This window comes from Cololabis saira, chromosome 1 (genome assembly GCF_033807715.1).
Source record: "Cololabis saira isolate AMF1-May2022 chromosome 1, fColSai1.1, whole genome shotgun sequence".
Classification (NCBI taxonomy): Eukaryota; Metazoa; Chordata; class Actinopteri; order Beloniformes; family Belonidae; genus Cololabis; species Cololabis saira.
Window position 1 is genome coordinate 42612534 of NC_084587.1, and position 22807 is coordinate 42635340.

Genomic DNA, 22807 nt, shown 5'->3' on the forward strand with positions numbered 1-22807 from the left:
CCGGGGTTTTTCATTTTATTTATTTTACTTTGTCATCCGAATCACTACGGTGGTTCTGGTTCTGGAGTTGCCACTAAGTTATGTTGCCAGGTTGAAGTTTTCTTCAACCTGCACCTTCTTCGGATCATGCAGTAATGTTTACATTTGGACATACATAAAGTGCTGCTTTTCTCCTGAAGAGGGATTGTAGCACCCTATAATGTAATAATTTCCTGAAAATGTAATAACGCCTGAAAATGTAATAGAATTTGCACTTAACTAAATCGAAAATGTAATAAAACCCAATAAATTGTACATGTTTGCTTATACATTTTCTCTCTTATATTTGCTTTTATATTTTATGTTTGTATTGTATTGCACCAATCACCACAACAAACTCCTTGTGTGTGTTTAACAAACTTGGCAATAAACCTTTTTCTGATTCTGGATTCTGATAATGTAATAACTTCACCAATAATGTAATAAGATATCCTGACGGATATTGTAATAACATTTTTTACCGATGTAATACCTGATTACATGGTACTCAAAGTCTGCAATTTAACCCAATAGTCATTCTGGTGTATCAAATCCAGTGTATATAAGATTCTTAGATACTTAAAACACAAAATGTAGAACTCTGGACTGAAAATGAACATATATAGATTACATTATTTGTCAAGTATTACATTATCAGTTTTGGGGAAAAAAAAGACCTACCTGAAAATGTAATAAATTCCCAATAACATAATGTATTACATTATCGGTAAAAATGTTATTACAATATCAGTCAGAATATTTTATTACATTGGTGAAGTTATTACATTATTGGATGAAGTGAAGTGAAGTTAATTTGTATTTAACAGCTGTAAGGCTCAGATGTTGATATCATTTTTATTTGAGTTAAAATGCATTTACACTATTATGTTATGTTATAATTTACATCAGTTAACTATTTACATATTTATAATACGCATTTATTATTTACATATTTATATGTTTAAATATTTGCAAGTGCATCTTTAAGACAGTTAAGATAGTCTGTTGAATCTGCATTCCCTCAAGTTTGCCTTAATTGAAGTGCTGGCTTCTGATTGGTTAGTTCAGTCACCTGAGAAGTCAACAGGAAGTAAAGAATGTCACGAAGTGTGGAATCGAGTAAAGTGCTGCTTGAGAAAGTTATCCGTCTCCACCCTGCTGTCTATTTGTTAAAAAGTGATCCAATCACCGCACAACAAATCCTCACTTTACAATTGTGCAGAACAATTAATGAAGATACCATCACGTTTTACTTTATTTTATTTGTAGAACCATATGTATCACATCTATTCATGATTAAAATAGGCTCTCTTTCAGAGCATGCAGGTTAAGAAGAGAAGAAGAGAGCTACATGAAGTGATACATGTTGCCTAGGTTACGGTCTAGTTTCAGCAACATTTTGCGCCTGAAGAATGAGGTCAGCTGACTGTATATATACTGAATGGCTGAAGTGGTTTGAGTCAGCCATCGTCAATAGAAGATGTTGACTAAAAACATTTGCAGAAATATATTGAAATTGTGCAATGGCAAATGCACGTCATAATCAAAGCTAAACCTATAGGGAAATATTAGAGTGAGACCTTTTTTTGACACAAGCAGTGTACATATGTTGTTATTAATTCAATAGAATGTATCATATAAAGTAGAAATATATAATTTTCATATATACAGTAAGTATATATATATAAATGAAATCACAGAATCTCTTCCTATAATTGAAAAATGTATTGGTGGTGTGGGTCTCCTCTCTGCCTGCAGCAGAAGTTGGGGGAGACGCCCGTCCAAGAGTGCTGCCGAATGGTGACGGGCTAATGCCAGCGCGTCGTTACTGTCCCTCTAGGACGGGAGTCTCCCAACAACTTCTGCCGCAGTCAGAGAGGAGACCCACCACTCTGCGTCCAGGCTTTCAGCAAGAGGAGAATATTTACAGAAGGGAACATATGTACACAGATGAAACTATATATGTATGTTACTAAATTACTGCAATATTGGAACAAATAACATATTATACAGATGGATTTGTGCGTTAATGTCAGTGAACTATAAACAGGAACAATAACATAATTTACAATAGAGGAGATAGGGAGATGACAAGTTAGGTGATACATTGCAGATTATGTGAACATTTAACGGTGCATAAATAATAGCAGTAGCACGCTAATATTCTAAACTAGTGCAATATTCATTGAAAAGTACTGTGCATAGAGATTGTTTAGTCTTCACTGCTGCAGACTTTGCTGTTCTGCAACAGAGCAGCTCCCACACCAGACTGTGTCACCATTGGTTAGGATGCTCTCAATCGTGCAGGGGTAAAAATTCACCAGGGTGGCTGAAGACAGGTGGTTTTTCTTTAGTTTCCTCAGGAAATAGAGGCAGTGGTGAGCTCTGTTTACCAAGATGGAGGTGTTGGGATCCAGGACAGGTCCTCTGAGATGTGGGTGTCCAGGAACTTGAAGCTGGAGACTTGCTCGACGGCGGTCCCATTAATGTGGATCAGGTGATGGTGCCTCTTCTCTCCCTTCTGAAGTCCACAATGAGCTCCTTGGTTTTGCTGGTGTTAAGGAGTGTCAGGTTATCTGGGAGTTTGCATAAAAGTCCCAAACTTGAAAAAGGCTTGGCCAACCGCAGGTTAGGATGGATTAACTCAGACGACAAATTTATTCTTTTCCTTTTACATCTGTTTACTTATATATATATATATATATATATATATATATATATATATATATATATATATATATATATATATATATATTATTACTTTCCATTATCCATACATGTAAAATACTTTAACAAAAAAAGGTGTAAGAAATAATACTACTATAAGCTTACATGCATCTTTTACATGTTGCTACACCTGCAAGCTAAGCAAACAAATCAGCAAAGCTAGCTTGGTTTAATGTTATGGTTAAAAAATTTTTACCAAGAAAAACTGTCTAGTAGTACATTAAAACATAACTGTCTTCCCACCAGTAGCTTTCCCTGGAAATGCCCAGTACTTTATTGGCTTTTTCCCACTAGTAGCTACTCAGCCCGGCTCGGCTCGCCTCCACTCGGTTTGGCGCTTTCCCACTAGGGGTCTACTCGTGCAGAGTAGATACTTTTCTGTAACTACTCTGCCGAGGTTCTAAGCGGCTGAGTCGGGCTGTGTCTGACATCATCACACTACAGGCCACTGATTGGTCGGGGGGTTGGAGTCAGACGTCTGAGTCAGGAGGCAGAAATCAGTGAAAGAGCGACTCGCGGCTTCTTGTTCATTTTATTCGACCAGCAATGGCAGCGCAAAAGTCTGTTTCGTGATCAAACTCTGAGGTGCAGATGTTCATTAACCTGGTGGCTGAAGAGAGAATTAAAAAGGGATCTAGACGGGCGATAAGGAACGACCAGATCTACCAGGAGCTCTGTCACTTCATAGCTGCTCGCGGCTCCAGCTGACTCTTCAGCAGCGCCGAGACAAACTAAAATAAGCTTTTCTCACTCTCATTTTTAATGCATGTGGCCTACAGATGAAACCTACTGTACGTCACAGTTGGTGTGTTCTGGTCCATTATTGTCTGGGTTGATCTGTTCTCATGCCAACTGATTCTAGGTGGTGGTTCGGGTTCTGGAGCTTGGAGTTGCTTTCCGTTTGTTTACTTCCTTCATGCTGCTCAGACAGAGCATTAAAGCATTCAAATGGTAAATGGCTTACACTTATATAGCGCTTTCCAGCTGTACTTCTACAGCCCCAAAGCGCTTTACACTGCAAACATTCACCCACGCACACATTCACACACCGGTTGTCGGCACAGCTGCCATATACAACGGCGCTGGCCTGACAACCGGGAGCAACTGGGGGATTCAGTGTCTTGCCCAAGGACACTTTGGTGGATACAGGTGGAACTAGGGTTCGAACCACTGACGTTCAGGTTCATGGGCAAACGCTCTACCAACTGAGCCACCTCCCCTTCAATTCCATAGAATGCATGTTCTCGTTAGTGTGGTATAGTAGTGAGCTGACTTGAACATCATGTTTCTTCCTTCAACTAGGATGAACAAAGGGGCTGCTGCTTGTAGTCTTAAAGGTTTGTGGTTACATTCACGTAAATACAGGAACTGACTCCGCTGTCTCTTCCTCGATAGCTTCTCGTGTCATATGTGGCTGACTTGTACTTCCTCTTTCTGTACATTTTTGTTTGGTTGCTATCTTGTCTGATTTGCTGCCATGACAAAGAATAAATAAAAATGAAGAGGAAGTTCCTCTTCTGTCCTTTATGTCCATTGTTATTCAAACCCACCGTCCCTGTGATCAGTCCTCAGTACTCACCCCATGAAATAAAAGGTACTCCATTTATTCTGCTTTTCAGACCGTTGTCCATGCTCCCACCCTTCTCCATCTCTTCTTTATTCAGCCTCTCCATAAATCTTGTTTCTTTTCGGCAGCAGGTGAGCTTTGATTTTTGAACTTCTCTGTGTGAAGCAGTAAAACATCCAGCAGTTCAATATGTTCTGATGTTTAGACCCAGCTTTAATGTGGAGCAACAAAACCCAAAAACCTACTGTACTCCTCAGCCCTGAAGTCCTGCAGAAGAGTTTAACCTCAGACAGTTAAAATTATAGATGTTTTCAAGCTGTTTGCTTTTAAATACATTTTAAATAGCTGTCCATTTTAGAAAAGAAATCTTGTGACGTATGTTGTGGAAAAACCCATTAAATGCTCTTTAATGCGTTCTTTCCAACTAGGTGGATAACTGGACTGAAACTGAGTGTCTAAAACCACTTTTCCACTAGCACCTACTCAGCCCGACTAGACTCGCCTCAGTTTGGCGCTTTTCCACTATATAGTACTAGGAGGTCTTATTGTGCCGAGTACAGTAGATACTTTTTCTGTATATATTCTGGGGCCGAGTCGGGCTGTATCTGACGTCATCACACTACAGGCCACCGATTGGTGAGGCGGTTGGCCAATCAGATGTCTGAGTCAGGATGTGGCATCGTTTCAAGAGCGACTCGTGGCTTCCTGTTCATTTTATTCGAAAAACAATTGCAGTACAAATGTCTGTTCCGTGGTCTAATTCTGAGGTGGAGACCTTCTTAAAACTGGTGGCCGAGGAAAATCTTAAGAGAGAGCTAGATGGGACGACGAGGAATGAAAAAATATGGAAAATATGGAAAATGTGGAACAGCCTCCCGGAGAACCTCAGGGCCGCAGAGACTGTTGATGTTTTTAAAAAGAGGCTCAAGACCCATCTCTTTAATCAGGCTTTTAACCTACTCATTTAACTCTTTTAAATTTCTTATGCTCACCTTTATTTTATTGGATCTTACTGCTCTGTTTTATATTTAGTTTATCCTTTTTTATCGTATTTTATTTTCATTGTTTTATCTCATTGTTTTATCTAAATATTTTAGTCGTTATTTATGGTCTATTTTATACATTTTACTGTCTTATTCTTTTAGTTTTCAATGTCTTGCTTTCTAGACATACTTTTAGGATTTTATGTTATGTTATACTTTTTAAACTCTATTAGTGTATTTTATCCTGCTTTCTTGTAGCTTTTATCTCCAGTGTTTCTTCATGGGGAGCCTCCATGCTGGGAGTGACTCTGGCCTGCAGGGGGTCGTCCTGGGGGTGGTTCTGGCCTGGATGGTTGTGGAGCTCTGCACCACGGCTTCACCGCTGTGGTGGTGACTCCTCTATCCGTCCGGGCCGGGATGGTCTCTGTGCCCCCCCCCCCCCCCCCCCCTTGTAGCTGCGGGGTATGAGACCTCCTGGCGTCGACGGCTCCCTGTTACCGTTTCTTCACCTGGATCCTCTGTGCCTAGCCATGTCTGCACCGTGTGTCTGTGTGTGTGTCTGTGTGTATAACCTGGGTGAATTGTGGTGTGCTTGTGTCTGTCTGTGTGTGTGCGGGGAGGGGGGGCAGGGCATTAATACGTTTTATGTTTATTTGTTTTATGTGAAGCACTTTGTATTGCAATTTTTGTACGAAAAGTGCTCTATAAATAAAGTTTGATTTGATGATTTGATTTGATGAAAAAATATATGAGGAGCTTTCTCAGTCCATGTCTGCTCAGGGCTACAAACGGTCTTTTCAGCAGTGCCGAGACGAACTGAAAAAGTTAAAAAGTGATTATCGTGGAGTGAAGGACCACAATAGCCGGATTGGGTCTTCCAGAAAATACTGGAAGTGGTTCAACCAGATGGACGCATGGAAGAATTGAGAATTTCAACCATATTGGTCTGTAACAACAGACTGCAGAGACCGTGACTTGGTTTTTATTTAATTTGGTTAGTATAAGGAATGTCAGTCATCTTGTCTGTTCTGATTCTTTTAATTCTCAGAGATATGATTTAATATGTTTAGAGCAGGTCACACGGCTTTTTATTAATTATTTTTTTATACTTGCTTTTGGTTAACTGTCTTTTTTGTTTTACCATTTGCATTTTGATTAGGAAAAAGTCACCGCGGGGTGATGATGAATTGCTCCGGGCCCATCGTGATGAGCCTGAACAGATATTTAGCAATGACGCCTGTGAGGCAAAGGAACACAAAGCTGCCTTACGGCACGAAGAAATGCAACAGAATGCACAATTGAATCAAGGTTTTCTTGGTGTTCTGGACCAGCTTGTCAAGTCATTAAGTGGCCGACATGTGTGATGCATGCGTCTTTTATAATTAAACTGTTATTTGTATTTTTCCGGTTATTGTAATTTATGACTCACAATTCTGTTATGGTTCTCCCAAATCGAAGTATTACTTCAGGGATATCAAACTTTCATTTTCCCGAATACTTGAGTCTCTTGGGCGCTCCATGGCAGGGCGTAGCTTGTGGCAGAGGGAGTAAGTTTCCTCGGACATCCTGAAGTTCTCCACCCACTGCTGGCGCGTTATATAACGTATATAAGCTATATAAGTTATATAACGTATATAAGCTATAACGTGCAGACATTAAAGTGTTACCTTGGACCCTGTATACCATGACTTAGCCGATTTAAAATGAGCTGCAGTTAGCTTACCCTGCTACGATGTCTAGCTCTTCTCCGGTTATCTTCCGCCTGGTAGGACTGTATGGCTTCCAGCACTGTCCTGTGCTTCTCAATGGTGTTTCGCTTGACGCCTTCTCTCCCTCCGTTGTTTTAATTTTATATTGAATACAAACCACAAACCAAGCAGCAGAAATATCATCTCATCCATGTTCTCTGTCTTTGGCGTCTTTTACTTCTTCCTTTGTGTTGCACAATCGAGTACGTCACAGCAGCTTCACTCCAACCCTCCTACTCCGGATCTGGGTACTGGATTGTAGTGGAAAAGAAACCGGGGAAAATGAGTCGAGTCAAGACGAGGCAAGGCGGGTCGAGTCGGGTTGAGTAGGTACTTGTGGAAAAGTGCCATAAATTACCAAAAATAAGACTTGATGGATTATTCAGATTTCAGTAGATTTAATAAAACAATTGCGTGCAAAAGGGTCAGAACATACATCAGGCATCTCGATGCAGAATAACAACGAAACAAAGGAAGCATAAGGATTTTAAGGCACAAAGGATGACTCATTCTTACGATTTAAGTAGACAAAGACATCTTTAAGGTCAGTGTTAATCTTTTTGGGGTAGACTGTCTGTACATTTAGCTTGGCCAAGGCTAAGTTTTGCGGCTCTCAGCAGTTTTGGTTTAATCAAGAGGCCAAAGCTAATTTTTCATCACAACGTAGAAGTTGCCGATGAAATGTTATAATTTCCACTGGAAAAGCGAAAGTTAAAAACCCTCCATTAAAAAACAAAGGAGGGTTTTTAAACCCAGATGTATTAAAACAAACATTTTTGTAAACATTCTGGCAATGAGAAGACTCAAAACTTTGTAAAACAGTCAAATATGAAAAAGAACACTGACAGCACGTATCTAAAAGCCTTCAGCTCTTTGTTACTGCAGCTTGTCTGGTTGAGAGCTGCTCGTTGCTGAAGGAAAATAAACCTACACAGCTTCCTGTTCTGCTGAACCGTAGAATGAGCTCAGGCAGATCTTTACTGTCTCTGTCCAGGCGTCTGGTCGACCACACTCAGGCTGACATGAAGCAGAGAAACAGCAGATATTACTGTACATGAGAACCCTGTGTCAATCTTAAAACGTGTCCTCATTTCTGCAGAAACCACAAAGCAGTTTCACACCCTGTGTCACACGCCACCAGAAAACTATGTCTATGTGAAACGTTAACTTGCTGGTGTGATATTTGTAATTATTTCCATACAGATTCAGTTCTTGCAGCTCTTCACTTTTTTCTTCAAACATGCCATAATGGGGTATGAGTGAGTTTTATTCTCCCTGTGAAGTTGGTCCACCTGTGTTGAGACTTCTTATAGTGACTTAAATGCAATTCAGATGACATTCATGACACTTTAACAAGAATACCAGTTAATTCCAGGGGGGTTCACAAACTTATTCTTGGTACTGTGTTCAGGTATGTTACTCAGTGATGTTACAGAGATATCAGCACTGGGTTATGAAGATAAGTGTCACACCCGCCCTCTGAAAACCGTGTGGAGATGGTCATACCTGTGGTCCATATGTGAGGGAGCCCGACCACCACAAGCAACAACACTTCCACCAGCTTGCTTCACAGTTGTTATTGAGGTGGTTCTTTGCTCTGAAGCGAACATGTGTACTGTCAACTGTGGCTTATCACTTTAAGACTTAAAGGCTGAATTATGCTTCTGCGTCAAAATGGCGCCGTGCCTACGGCGTGTGGTTTGGATCGACGCAGAGGACACGCCGTCACCTGCGCCGTCACTGACGTGCACCTCCCGAAAATTGTAACTACGCGTCGAGGAGACGCAGACAGAGAGGGCTGTGATTGGTTCGTTTGAAAGCGATGCATTTCCGGTTTCCGGTTTGAAGCAGTAGTGAACTTCCAGGGCTCTTTTCTTCGTTTATATGTGATTTTTTTTGTTTTTGTTTTTTGCACAATAGTTGTCCTTATTTCTTTGATTTACTGTGACCAGAAAAAGTCGGATAAACCATTCAGAAAAAGATCGCTAACTAGTGGCCGCGGGGGGTACTGCACCGCGACCAAATGGAGAGACGGAGAAGTCTGAAGGGTTCAATACGGCGTCACGGCTGCGGCGTGTGCTCTGCGTTGGTGTGACGCAGAAGCATATTTCAGCCTTTAGATGGTCCGGTTTGCAGCTTTTTTTCTCTGTATGTTCCCTGGTAAATTGTAGTTTTACACCAATGTTCCAGTGCTGCTGGGTGAAATGAAATTAGCAGTTGCTGCTGTCTTGGAAAATCTGAGTTTATTGCAGACCCGGCCTGGCTATAAAGAGGAGGCTCCCCCCTTTCTCGCTCTTTGTTCTCTCAAGCCCTCCCCACTCTCCCACGGAGTTCTCTCCTGAGCCTGTGAGCTGTGAAGCTCCTACTCTAGCTGGTTAGCTGGTTAAAGACCAGCCTTCTCCATTATCATGCCTGAAGAAGTGTCTGGTTGGCTATAAATGGCAAACCCAGTCTGCAGCGCTGCAACGAGTCCGAGCCCAGATGAGCTGAACGAGGGAGTCGTGCATGCCCTGAAGACGTGAAGGCCTTCCGACCGACCTTGAGGCGAACAAGGCCCAGCTGCGGTGTCCATACTGCATCCCCTCATCCACTTGGAGACAAGGGGAGCAGGAGAGAGAAAAACACTCTTCACCAGGATCACCTGCGGAGCGTAACCATCCAGTTGTTCACCAGGAAACGCTGGTCTGCCACAGACAAAACCACGTTTTCCATCACTTACAAAGATCCACGTAATAGGCGGTTTGTCTCTGGGCAGAGAAACTTAGTTCACACATTTAACTATTTAGCTTTATGTTGTGAGCCAGACCGCTGATCCCATCACAACTGTGTTTATTAGCTTAAGTGTGTTTGTTTATTTTATCGTTTGTCTATTACTACATCCATGTTGCTGTAAATTGTTGACGTGTTCTTCCACAACAGAAAACAAACCCTTTCCTTATTTCCCATTTGAATCTTGACGGAATCTCGTCCGCCATTGTGAATCATCGAGACTCAGTCACCACGTGACTTTGTCAGCCATCTTTCTTTTCGCCACACCACATGTATGAACAGCCATCGTGATACGCACGCACGCACGCACGCACGCACGCACGCACGCACGCACGCACGCACGCACGCACGCACGCACGCACGCCTCTATAGATATATTTTATACTTTACTACTTCTTAAGACTTTTGGATGGGAGCTTCTGTAAATAAAGGCAATTTCCACTCAGAAAAAGATTTCCCATAAATAAAGTATTTCTGATTCTGATTCAATGAGACTGTCAATTTCTGTCTACTTTTTATTTAAACGACTCTGCACAAACTTTGCCTCCTTTGAAGGATGCAAAGGGGGTAACTCAGTTCTTCTTATTCCTCGCTTTTTTATATGGCCTTAGTTAATTTGGCCACAAGCAGAATTATTGAACAGGTTGATAACCTGGTAAAATAAACACAACAGCAATGCAGGAAACTTGACAGGAAGTATTTAAGGTGCAGGACGGGACCTGACAATTATTTCCAGGAGCAGGTAAGAAAATTAATGGTGATGTCTTGGTTATTTCTTTTCAGGAGCAGTTGAATGAACATTTCTTCACGTCTCCCAGACTAAAATTTGCATGACGCAAACGTGTTTGGACCTACTTTGCCTGAGAGGATAGGGCAGGTCAATAGGTTTGCTGTAGGGAGGGAGTAGATTAAAAAAGGAGGGAAAGGAAACTGATGAGTACGAGGAGGACATCTGCTGGAAAAATAGTAAATAACAGCTAAAGCAAAACAGGAGTGGCGTCGAAACAGGTGAGTGAGGATGTTCTCTGTTGCTGTTCTCAGTGATGCAGAAGTGAGTCAGACTGATGACGGTGTGACGTGTTTGTGACGGGGGAAGGTAACACGGGTTCCAGGTTGTTCCTGATTCCGAGAGTCCAGTATGTGTGTGCTGCTGTTGTTTACATCACTGTGACCAAGAGACTCAGAGAGGCCGTGACGGTTTCAGTAGCAGATCTGAACTCATGTCAGTACCAACCTGCAACAGGTCTGCTGGTTGTCCATCACAGCGTTTCAGATGGTTCTGATTCTGCACCGTTTCTCTTCTCACAGACTGATCTTCCTGTGTTTTCTGTTTTCAGGTGTCACTTTCACGAAAGCACCATCAGATGTAGCTGAGCAGCATCCTCTTCATTTGTCTCCATCTTCATTGTTTGCCATGTACACGCAGGAATGTTTTGGTCATTCTACAGATAAATTCTGGTCAGGTGTAGTACAGTGGGCCCTGAGGTCCAGGGTTGTGGGGTTATAGATCATTAAATGAATGGTAGTTATTATTATGGTTAGTTTTATTATTATAAGATAAATTACAACGATTTCTCTGTCTCATGTTGTTATGCAGTCTGCAATGTCTGAATTTAGACCAGTGGTTTTCAACGCTGGTCCTCCAGGGCCCCAGACCACCTTGATGCAAACAACTGTGTCATCAACATAGTTGTACAGACCTTGACCGTTAATTTGAATCAGGTGTGTTAGAACAGAGACACATCTCAAACCTGCAGGACACCGGCCCTCAAGGACCGATTATGGACACGCTGATATAAACCATAAAATCATTGAATAAAATCGAGAAACTGATGCAGTTGCGTGCTGTAGCCACTACCGGGCAGTATAAACTCTTCACAACACTGGCCGCTCATTAAAATCATGTTTCAGAAGACATTTCAACGTTCATGTACAAAAAGCATTGATGATAAAAACATGTAAATGCTGAGAATCAAGCTGTTTATGCTTCTGATTGTCGGTTGGCAAGAAAGAAGAAACAAATTGCACTTTTTATTTAAATTTAAATCATAGAACATATAATTTACTCTGTTGGTTCTGTTTTTCTTTTCATGTCAGTAGACAGAATCAATTATTGTAAAACTGCTGTTCTCGTTCACAAATGTAGTTACAAATATTACTACAATTTTAATAACGTGAATAAACAAACCAGTCTCACATCAAAATGTGAAATAGCAACAATTATCCACAGTACAAAACGTATTAGTTTCACAATAAGGCCTCTCAAATTGTGACATGTTCACGTTTGTTTCCCCGATTATTTTCTATTGGCCTGCCAAAAAGTCATGTGACTGCCCGCAGCAGCCTTGTAAAAATAAAAACATGGCGGCCATTCTTGTCTTTTCTAAAATTTCATATTAATATTCGTTCAGTTGCTGTATATGATGGTATGTTAGTTATTACGATGAATGATCCAAAATTGTTACAGTTTTACGTTTTCTGTCGTTGCTATGCTGGTGTTAAATGCGCAGCTATGGATGAAACCAAGTGGCTTGTATGCTATTTGAATTATTCTTTACATTATGTACTTATGAGCTCTTAAGATATTTGTGTTATTTTGTGTAACTTTTGATGATATTATTAAAATATAGAACAAAATAAAAGTGATTTTAGTGCACAGGGGATTACACGTTTATTCTTCTTTGAATTTCAGCACCCCCATGTTTTTGTGAGACAACCCGGAAATTATTGCTCGATTCAAAAAAGCATGTTTAAAAAAAAATTATTATTATACCTTTTGTTTGACAAGACAATCAACAAATTAATTAATTGTATGGTCCTTGCAGCGTAAATGCAACCTATAAAGTAAAGGCCTGTGATATAAATATACTACACTTTTTTATAAATATACTACACCCATAACTACACTTACAGTCCCATTATCCAACGTCAATGTAATGATGACGTAATGAATTGAGCAGCTTGTTAGCGGACTCAAGGCAAAAAGGAACCCTTTATTAAAAATACATAAAACAACAATGAAAACTGCTGATAAGTTATTAATTGTAAACACTTAAACAAAAATCTAACACTTTATTTAACACAATATAATGCTGAACACTTCACAGAGTGTGAGTGTATGTTTACAGAGTTTTTTATGTGCTGAGGGGTCATAATATTGACAGTCACATAAGCCTCTGTAGACTGTAAAAGAATAACTGATCAGTGAAGCCTGTTTTTCTCCGACTGCGCAGGGTCACATTGAAAATATGAAGATACAGGTCCTTGACAGCACCAGTTACATGTTCCAATTTCACCTGAATTACTCCATACACACATTAAAATAAAAATGAATAAAATGTTGCACTAATTTGGTTTAACATGAAAAACATCAGATCTTCTTCTTCTTCTTTGGGTTAAGCAGACTAGACGCATCAACGGCGTATTGCTGCAACATCAGGGGCCTGTACTACGAAGCAAGTTCAACATATCCAGGATATCTTTTCCTTATCCAGATTCACTAAGCGGGACAATTGCAATCACGCTAAGCGGTCACACGACGGCGGTTATCAACTCGGTATATCAACCCAGGTTTCTCCAATCTGGATATGAGCGCGTGCACATAAAAGGGGCAGTGTTTTCAGCGCATGACCAATCGCAAGCATGGAGAAGTCCGCTGTCAGAGCCGCCTATTTCAGTAGCGAAGAGCAAACAATAATTTTACGGAAATATGATGAGTATAGGCATATAATACAGGCAAAAAGCAACACAGTTGCAGCTGCAAAATGCAGGAAAGACAGCTGGCAAAAGATCGCTGACTGTATAAATGCGTAAATTCATAGGGATATAAACATATATTTGAATATTCTGGGAATCTTAATCTTAAACTGTAAACCATGATCAGCAATATTAAAATAATAAAAGGCTTGCAATATTTCAGTTGATTTGTAATGAATCCAGAATGTATGACATTTTTTTTGTTTTTGTGTTTGCATTACAGAAAATCACAATATTCTAATTTTCTGAGACAGTCCTGTATATATTGGTTCTATAACTATTGTTGTTGACCGATAACTTGTGCTGATGCTGTACCAAAGAATTGGGTTTTTTTATTTATTTAATTTTATTTTTTATTTTTTCAGGAGGGGGGTATTTAGTTTTTTAAAGTGACTTCTCAGAATGTTCGAGGGACGAAATTGAAAATCCCTTTTTTGCTATCCCCTTACAAATGCATCTTCTTTTTCATTTCTTCTTGATTTATTTATTTAATTGGTATTAGTTTTGGATTGACTGTACATCGGATTTTGGGTGATGATTTGTTTTATTTATTCATTGATTGATTTATTTTTTATTTTCTCCTCCACCTCTTTTTTTCCTTTTTTTTTGGATCGTTCATACAGGTAGGCTACTCATCAGGGAAAGCAAAGGGGTTTTGGTGGTCCCTGAATACGCGTTCTCTTCGGAGGGATCCTCTCACGATCCGCGCACCAAGCTCCACTTCACCAAGCTTCTCTTCGAAAGGGCATGTCATTTTCCAAGAGAGCTGATTGGTCAGTGGGCGGTGCTTTTACACCCGGCGATCTGTATCTCGAACATAACCTGCTCCGGAGCAGGTTAGCGGTTCAGCATAAGTTACCATGGCGATGTGCCCCGCTAAGAAGTGAACTACCGTCGTAGTCCTGAAAACCCAGGGTTAAACCTGAAGTTACCTCGCTAACCCCAAATCCCGCTTCGTAGTACAGGCCCCAGTTCTTGTAGATGCTCATTAGGTCAACCTGAACTCCTTGCACAGGTGTGGGTCATTTGCAGTTAAGAAGCTGATCATTTTGGAACTAGCTTCTGCTCCCTTCTTTCTCACCAGGTCGATGACATCTCGAGCTTTGTCAGCTCTGTTTCTGGCCCTGGAAGCCTCCGCCTCAGCATCAGTCATCACTCTGCAGTGCTGAAGTTCGTCCAGCAGTTTGTCCAGAACAGGATTGGACACCTTTTCAATGAACTTCACCCTGATGTTCTGGAGCTTCTCAACCGCCGGCACGTTGCTCCCCAAACAAAGTAGGGTCTGTCCTTGGGGAGAGGGTGAGGGGGAAACTGCAGACAGAGAGCAGATCCAACAATCAGAGACAGAAGACAACTAGAAGAATCACAGCTAGTTTCTGGTTCTTGGTTCAAGAACCAGTGTGTGAGTCTTCAACAGTGCTGCTTTATTATTTTGTTTCATAAAAGCTGTGGAAACATCTCTACGGAAGTAAGAATGCTGCTTTTGGTTTATCATAATGTGCTCTGCATCACCAGCTGTGAGTCGTGGTCTTTCCACTCAATAAAAGTGGCCCAGCCGGTTTAAAAGCAAGTTTATGTTGGTGCTCACCAATAAACACACAATTATTAAATTGGGCAGGATGGTAATTTTGACGAGTATGTGTTTGGCAATATGGGTGAAAGAAGCCTCGTTCTGATACAAGAAGCTCAGACGAGCTTTGAATTTTGACTGCAGGTGCTTTATATGGGTAGTGAACGAGAGTGACGAGTCCAACCAGAGGCCGAGGTATTTATAGCAGATCATAAACTCAAGTTCAAACCCATCATTACAGAACATTTTTGGAGCAATGCTGGGAACATGTTTCCGGTCAAAAATGATACATTTAGTTTTCTTAGTAATGAGAACGAGATGAAGGCTATGAAAATACTGTTCTATCGAGGTGAGATTGAAGTGTAGTTTAGATACCGTGGAGAGGAGAGAAGGGCCCTCAGAGAACATGATGGTATCATCGGCGTATAGGAGAATTTTGGATTTGCCAGCGTTCTTATCAACGTCATTGATGTAAATGGAGAATATCATTTGGCCTAATACAGATCCTTGGGGCACTCCTTTAGTGATGGTGAGAGCGTCAGATAGAATGTTTTCAGTTTTTTACTTGCTTTTTTAAGTTGCTGTCAAACCATTCACAAGAGTGCAGTGATAGGCCAATGCTGAGTTTATGTAATAATTGCTCGGGGGTCATGTTCTGGGTCTCTGGAAAGCACCTAGAGACAACTTTCGTTGTATTAGACGCTATATAAATAAAATTGAATTGAATTGAATTGCTATGGAGCCTCTGCAGGATTATGGAGTGGTTGACAAAATTAAATGCTTTAGTGAGATCAATGAAAGCAGCGATGCAGAACTTCTTGTAGTCTAATGAGGTGACAATATCATACACACTGCACATCGGACAGGATGTTATTTGAGGCCATGAAGTGGCTTAGCTGTTTATGCATCCATTTCTCTGGATGGAAATAGGACTGTAGCAATTGGGATCAGAGCCAGAGCCACCCTTAAAGAGTGGGATGACGTGCAGATTTCCAGTCTTGAGGGAAATCAGACAGCTCCAGAAATATTGAACAGCCTTGAGATAGGGACAGCAATGAGAGGAGCAGCAACCTTTAGAAACATAGGATTGAGTTTATCAGAGCCAGCTGACTTGTTGGAATCCAGGTTGGTGAGCTCCTTTAAAACTTCAGAAATCAAGATGGGTCTGAAGGGAAAACATGTCAGATATAGAGTTCATTGGTGGATGTCATGGACCAGCAGTAAAGGGCTTACCAGTAGAGACATGAGGCAAGCCAACAAAGTATTGGTTGAAAAAACGAGGCCATGTGAGACTTATCGGTGACAACAGAGTCACCGAAAGTCATCATAGCGGGGAATTGGGGAATAGTGAGCTTGATCTCCATGGATTTGACAGTTATCCAAAACTTCTTAGCATCAGAACCACAGGTTGCAAATTTGTCTAGGACCGTGATTCCCAACCCCCGGTCCCCGGACCGGTACCGGTCCGTAGAGCCGTTACTACCGGGCCGTGGAATGGCTTGTGTTCCGATCATAATTAGGGCTGCAACGATTCGCCGACGTTGTCGACAAAAAAGCGATAATCAAAATTGTCAATTGTCACCAGACGTTTTTTTTCCAATGGAGTGAGGCATCTCACTTCACTTTAACTCATACAATCTCTGCGACAGCCTCGCTGCAGGACAGCTCAGCGCAGCCTTTTTTTTTTTTTTTATGTCTTGCGCTCCAGCGCTGCTGCGGGTAACAAAACTTCAAATGTTCGGGAGCATTTTAGCCTGGATACGGCGAATAAAAGAAGACTTGCAAGTAGGGTTGCCACCAGTGGCGAAACAACTCAGCACCGGGCCCCGATGCAAGATCATTAAACCGGGCCCTGCCCATCACAATGTAAAACAGACACGCTGTGATTGACGCAATCTCACAGCAGATGCATCACCATTCAAATGACAACGGGCACTACTGACAGCTTTAACTCTTAACACAACCACAGCGCAGATAGATATGTTTAAAAAAAATCCCATATATATAGCAGTAGCACATATAACCAACAGCATAACGCACACAGTGCGCCGGTGGGCGACAGAACCGGCAGTGCCAACAGCTGAGAATAAACCCACACAGCGCACAGACTGAAATTTGGTGGCACGGCGGCACACCACAAATGAAAACATCATAAATACGCATAAACACAAACAAACTAGTGATAGACTATCACTATAACAAATATTAATAATAATGGGTCATTACTTACAATTACAGTTTGACTTTCCGGGCCTTCCGCTGGGCAAAGTCATTAATTAATTCCTGACAACAGTTCAACTCTCGGGGTACGCGGCGACGCGCGCCGTACGGTGCGCGTCGCCGCGTATCCTACGCCGTAATCTGCGTTGGTGCAACGCGGAACCATAAATCAGCCAGTGTCCGTCACTCATCTCCGTGCAGCAGAACCTGCAGCAGCAAGACGCTGCTCTCTGATTATGGCTCACAGTTTATGAAAACCCCAAATAAAAAATAAATTAGAGAATATTTTATGAAATCAATAAACAATTCCATCATCAAAATTATAACAAATAAAGGTTCAATATATCTTGCTTTGCATGTAATAAGACTAGGTAATATATTAGTTTCACCTTTTAAGTTGAATTATTGAAATAGATTAACTTTTACACCAAATTCTAGTTGAATTATTGAAATAGATTAACTTTTACACCATATTCTAGTTGAATTATTGAAATAAGTTAACTTTTACACCATATTCTTCACCTGAAGCATTTTTTTGTCATATAATTTAATCCAAAACTTGTATAAATCGAAATGTGTTTCTTTGAGTGGCAGCCCTGTCATGGCTTGGCGGACAATAAGTTCTGGTACCCGACCGGACTGAACAGCGCCATGCACAGGTGCTGTATGCAGGTTAGGATCAGTCTGCTGCAGAGATGAGCTCAGCAAACCTCCATGAGCCGTTTCTTTACTGGTTGTTCGAGTAAAAGAAATGGTGATGAACAAGTGGAAAATCCTACCAAAAAGAAAAGCAAAAGCTTTAATCGCAAGAACGACATTATGTATATAAAATATGGATTTGTTGCAACGGGCGATTTGGAGGCGCCAAACCCACTATGTATTTTATGTGGAGAAACGCTCGGCAACGAAGCAATGAAGCCATCCAAGCTTCAAAGACACTTAAATACAAAACATCCTTCTCTCAAAGACAAACCAGTGGATTTTTTCGAAAGGAAAAAACGTGAGTTAGATTAGCAGAAGCAAGTTTTAAAGGCCACAACATCAGCTAACGTCGCTGCAACGAGGGCTTCATATCTCGTTGCTCACCGGATTGCAAAAGCTAAAAAGCCCTTTACAATTGGAGAGGAGCTAATACTGCCCGCTGCAAAAGACATCTGCCTCGAACTTTTGGGGGAAAAAGCAGCTGGCAAAGTGTCGCAGCGGTCTGGCAATTGAAATAGGCTGTTATTTTCGTAAAATGAGTCGCCACCTGTTGGTGGATAAATATATGCACCTGAAACCGTTGTAAAGTTAGTAAAACAATGATAGCCTGCATTTTAAAATGCATTGTTTTTTTCTAAAATGTTTATTAAAATTGACATAAATTGTCAACCGGTCCCTGAGCTTTTTGTTTATACTTCTGCTGGTCCTCGGCACAAAAAAGGTTGGGAACCCCTGGTCTAGGAAATGAATGATTTTGGCTTTTCTGACAGCCTTAGTACAATTTTTTTTCTAGATTGCCGAAAGGTGTTTGGGAAGAACCAGCTTTTTTCAATAAGGTGTTTTTTCTGGCGATTAGTGTAGCCAAATCAAGACAAAACCAGGGACTGAATCGGTCCTTGATTCTGGATTTTCTGACTGGGGCATGTTTATTGATAATCTGGCTAAAGGTTGACTTGCAGTAAGACCAGGCTGCCTCCATAGTAGTGAAGGAGATAATTCTGTCCCACTTCACTGAAGCAATATCATGGAGAAAAGCTTCCGAGTTGAACTTCTTCAGGAGGGTTTAGAAACAGTCCGAAGTGGGCGTTTCATTGTGGAGCCAGTGCGTATAAAGGTGATAGCACAGTGATCACTCAAGCCTTGACTAAAGACACCGGATTTGTAATTGGAGGGGGCGTTAGTGCCCTCAGTAACAAAATATCAATAACAAAAATCACTATGTCATCCAATGCAGTTCCTTTTAACAGCTACACATCATTTGAATATCATGCTTTTGTTTTTTTTTGCTTTTGTATGCAATTCTTTGCATAACGGTCTACAGACCCCCCCAGTATTCCACCTGTTTTATCAGCCAATTCTCTGAACTTTTATAAATTATTCACACCTCCTACAACAGGATCTTAATAACTGGTGATTTTAATCTGCACTTAGACGACATCTCAGACCCAGTATCCAGAGAATTTTTAAACCTTTTAAACTGTCTAGATTTTAAGCAACATGTCACACAGCCCACCCACAGCAGAGGGCGCACCCTGGACCTGGTCATAACCTACGGCCTGTCCCTGGGTGCGTGCTCTGTTGTGGACCTGGCTGTGTCTGACCATTTCTGTGTGTTTTTTAACATCACCAGTTTTAACCAGCGGGAGGCCCCGGTGAGAACGGTGAGGAAACGTTACCTAACTCCTGAAGTGGCTGCAAATTTTATCCAGATTTTACAGAACACTCCTGCAGAGATTTTACCAGCACCCTGTGATTTTATCGTTGACAATTTTAACAAAATACTCAAAACAACGCTGGACTCAGTGGCTCCGACTTTAACCAAAAGAATTAGCAGAAAACCTACACCCCCATGGAGAACTGAGGAAATAAAGAAACTAAAAAGAAACTGCAGGAGTGCCGAAAGAAGATGGAGGAAATCAAAATTAACAGTTCATCATGACATTTTTTGCCAACACCTTAAGTATTACAATAACAGTATTAAAAAAGCAAGAACCGCCCATTTCAAAAACCTAATTTTAAACAACAAAAACAATTCCAAATTCCTATTCTCCACAATAGATTTTTTAACAAATGGAAACCCTGACAGATCCCATAAAACAGCAACAGATCATTACTGTGAGGATTTTGCAGACCACTTCAGGGGTAAAATTGATGACATTAGATCCAGTCTTTTATCTCAACAGATTTTAACTCTTAACACACCTGGATCAGTGCTTTTATCTGAGGAAACACTGGAGAGTTTTGCCTTGGTTGATGCGGGGACAATTTGTAGAGTTTTCTCCAAGGTAAAGCCCACAACCTGCCTTTTAGACCCCATTCCCACACCATTTTTTAAAACACTCTATGGATTCTTTGAGGAACAGCTTTTGTATTTGGTCAACTGTTCTCTTCAGACGGGTGTCTTCCCCGCCGCCTTTAAAACGGCGGTGGTGAAGCCCCTTCTGAAGAAGAGTGGGTTGGACCCCAATGTTTTAAATAACTACCGGCCTGTATCCAACTTACCATTTTTAAGTAAAATTTTAGAAAAACTTGTTTTTAATCAAGTGAAGGAATTTTTAAACTCAACACACATTTTAGAGGCTCATCAGTCCGGTTTTAGGATGAACCACAGTACAGAGACAGCACTTTTAAAGATTTTAAATGACATCAGGTGCAATTAGGGTTGCAAAATTCCGGGAATTTTCAAAGTTGGAAACTTTCCATGGGAATTAACGGGAATATATGGGAATTAACGAGAATATATGGGAATTAACGGGAATTAACGGGAATAAATACGAAATTTACAGAATTGAAGGTTGGCCCTTAACAGGGAACTTAAATATAGTTGGGGGAAATATATTGAAGTATAGTCTTGGCTAAAACAACCAGATTTAATGCAAGTACACTCCTCAATCACATGCACACAGCACATTGCTTACTGCAGGGCTATTGAGGCCACGCCCCCTACATGCACTGTGCATTCCTCCATCACATGCACAGGTGATTTCTTGAAGCCTGGAGGCCACACATTTGAGCTCAAAGCACAAGACTATTGAAGCCACACATTTGAGCCCACGGACTATATAAAGTCAAGTAAGTTTGGATAATATTATGGGGTAAATATATTTGATCTATAATGGTATTAATGTTTAACTTGCAAATATTAAATAAAAATGTATTAACACAGTAGCTAGCTAGCTGGTAAGTTAGGTGCTAAATGAAAGCTATTTTTCATTTCATTGACCATTTAAGAGGCTAGCTTATTATGGTGGTAGCTACCTCAAATTTGATGCTGTTTTTTCTGACTCCAGCAAGACGGTTTTCTGTAACCATTGGACCATGGATATCTGCTTATGACAAAATAAATATTTACATTTATGTTTGGATATGATACAGTTTGTTTAAATTACCCCCAATTTCCAGTTAATTCCCATAAATTCCCATAAATTCCCATAAATTCCCAATAATTCCCATAAATTCCCATAATTCCCATGGAAAGTTTCCAATTTGGAATATTTCCAAAATTCCCCAGCTTAACTTCCCATGGAAAGTTTCCGGAAAGTTTCCACCCCTTTGCAACCCTAGGTGCAATTTAGATAACCAAAAACTCACAGTCTTGGTTCTGCTGGATCTAACCGCCGCCTTCGATACAGTAGACCATCACATTTTATTAAACAGACTGAAGCACCTGGTCGGCCTCTCTGGTACTGTTCTTAAATGGTTCACGTCCTACCTCACTGATCGTAGTTTCTTTGTAAGTATGGATACATGTTCCTCAGGAATCTATAAGATAAGGTGTGGGGTTCCCCAAGGGTCAATTTTAGGTCCAACTCTTTTTAATCTGTACATGCTGTCCCTTGGGGACGTCATCAGGAGACACGGCATCAGCTTCCATAGTTACGCTGACGATACGCAACTGTACATCGCTGTGTCTCCTGATGACACTGGGCCAATTGATGCCCTTTTTAACTGTATTTTAGACATCAAGTCATGGATGGCAGCAAACTTCCTACAGCTCAACCAGGGCAAAACTGAGGTTTTACTCATCGGTCCCGAAGGCCAGAGAGAGAAACTTTTACCAAAGTTACAGGATTTTAAACCCTCAAAATCAGTTAAAAATCTGGGTGTGATTTTTTACTCTGAGCTCACTTTTATTCCTCATATTAAAAACATAACAAAGATAGGTTTTTACCATCTTAAGAACATAGCCAGAGTCCGCCTGTTTTTCTCTCAGGCTAGTACGGAGGTGCTGATGCATGCTTTTATCTCATGTTGTTTAGATTATTGTAATGCCCTGCTCTCTGGTCTTCCCAAAAAGAACATGTACAATCTACAATTATTACAGAACTCAGCCGCACGCGTGCTGACAAGGACCAGAGGGCGGGAGCACATTACACCTGTTTTAAAATCGCTGCATTGGCTCCCCGTGCGCTTCAGGATCGATTTTAAGGTTCTTTTACTGGTTTTTAAGTGTCTTAATGGTCTTGGGCCTTCTTATTTGTCTGCACTACTTTTACCCTATCGACCCTCGCGGACCCTGAGGTCCTCCGGTGCTGGCCTTTTAACCATACCAAAAGTTAGAACCAGGACACACGGGGAGGCGGCATTCAGTTTTTATGGTCCCCGATTGTGGAACAGCCTCCCGGAGAACCTCAGGGCCGCAGAGACTGTTGATGTTTTTAAAAAGAGGCTCAAGACCCATCTCTTTAATCAGGCTTTTAACTGACTCATTTAACTCTTTTACATTTCTTATGCTCACCCTTATTTT

The 22807-nt window shown here is 41.0% G+C and overlaps 1 protein-coding gene across 1 annotated transcript in view; it reads right to left on the minus strand.

Moving 5' to 3' along the window:
- Positions 1 to 13023: 13023 nt before the first annotated feature.
- The window catches only part of LOC133440771 (uncharacterized), a 29597-nt gene continuing 19813 nt past the window's right edge, over positions 13024 to 22807 (minus strand). The window contains exons 14-15 of the mRNA XM_061718127.1: positions 14538 to 14879; positions 13024 to 13183 (exon numbers count right to left, since the gene is read on the minus strand). Of these exons, the coding sequence (XP_061574111.1) occupies positions 14557 to 14879 (323 nt within the window). The 3' untranslated portion in view covers positions 13024 to 13183; positions 14538 to 14556. The remainder of the gene's footprint in view (positions 13184 to 14537; positions 14880 to 22807) is intronic.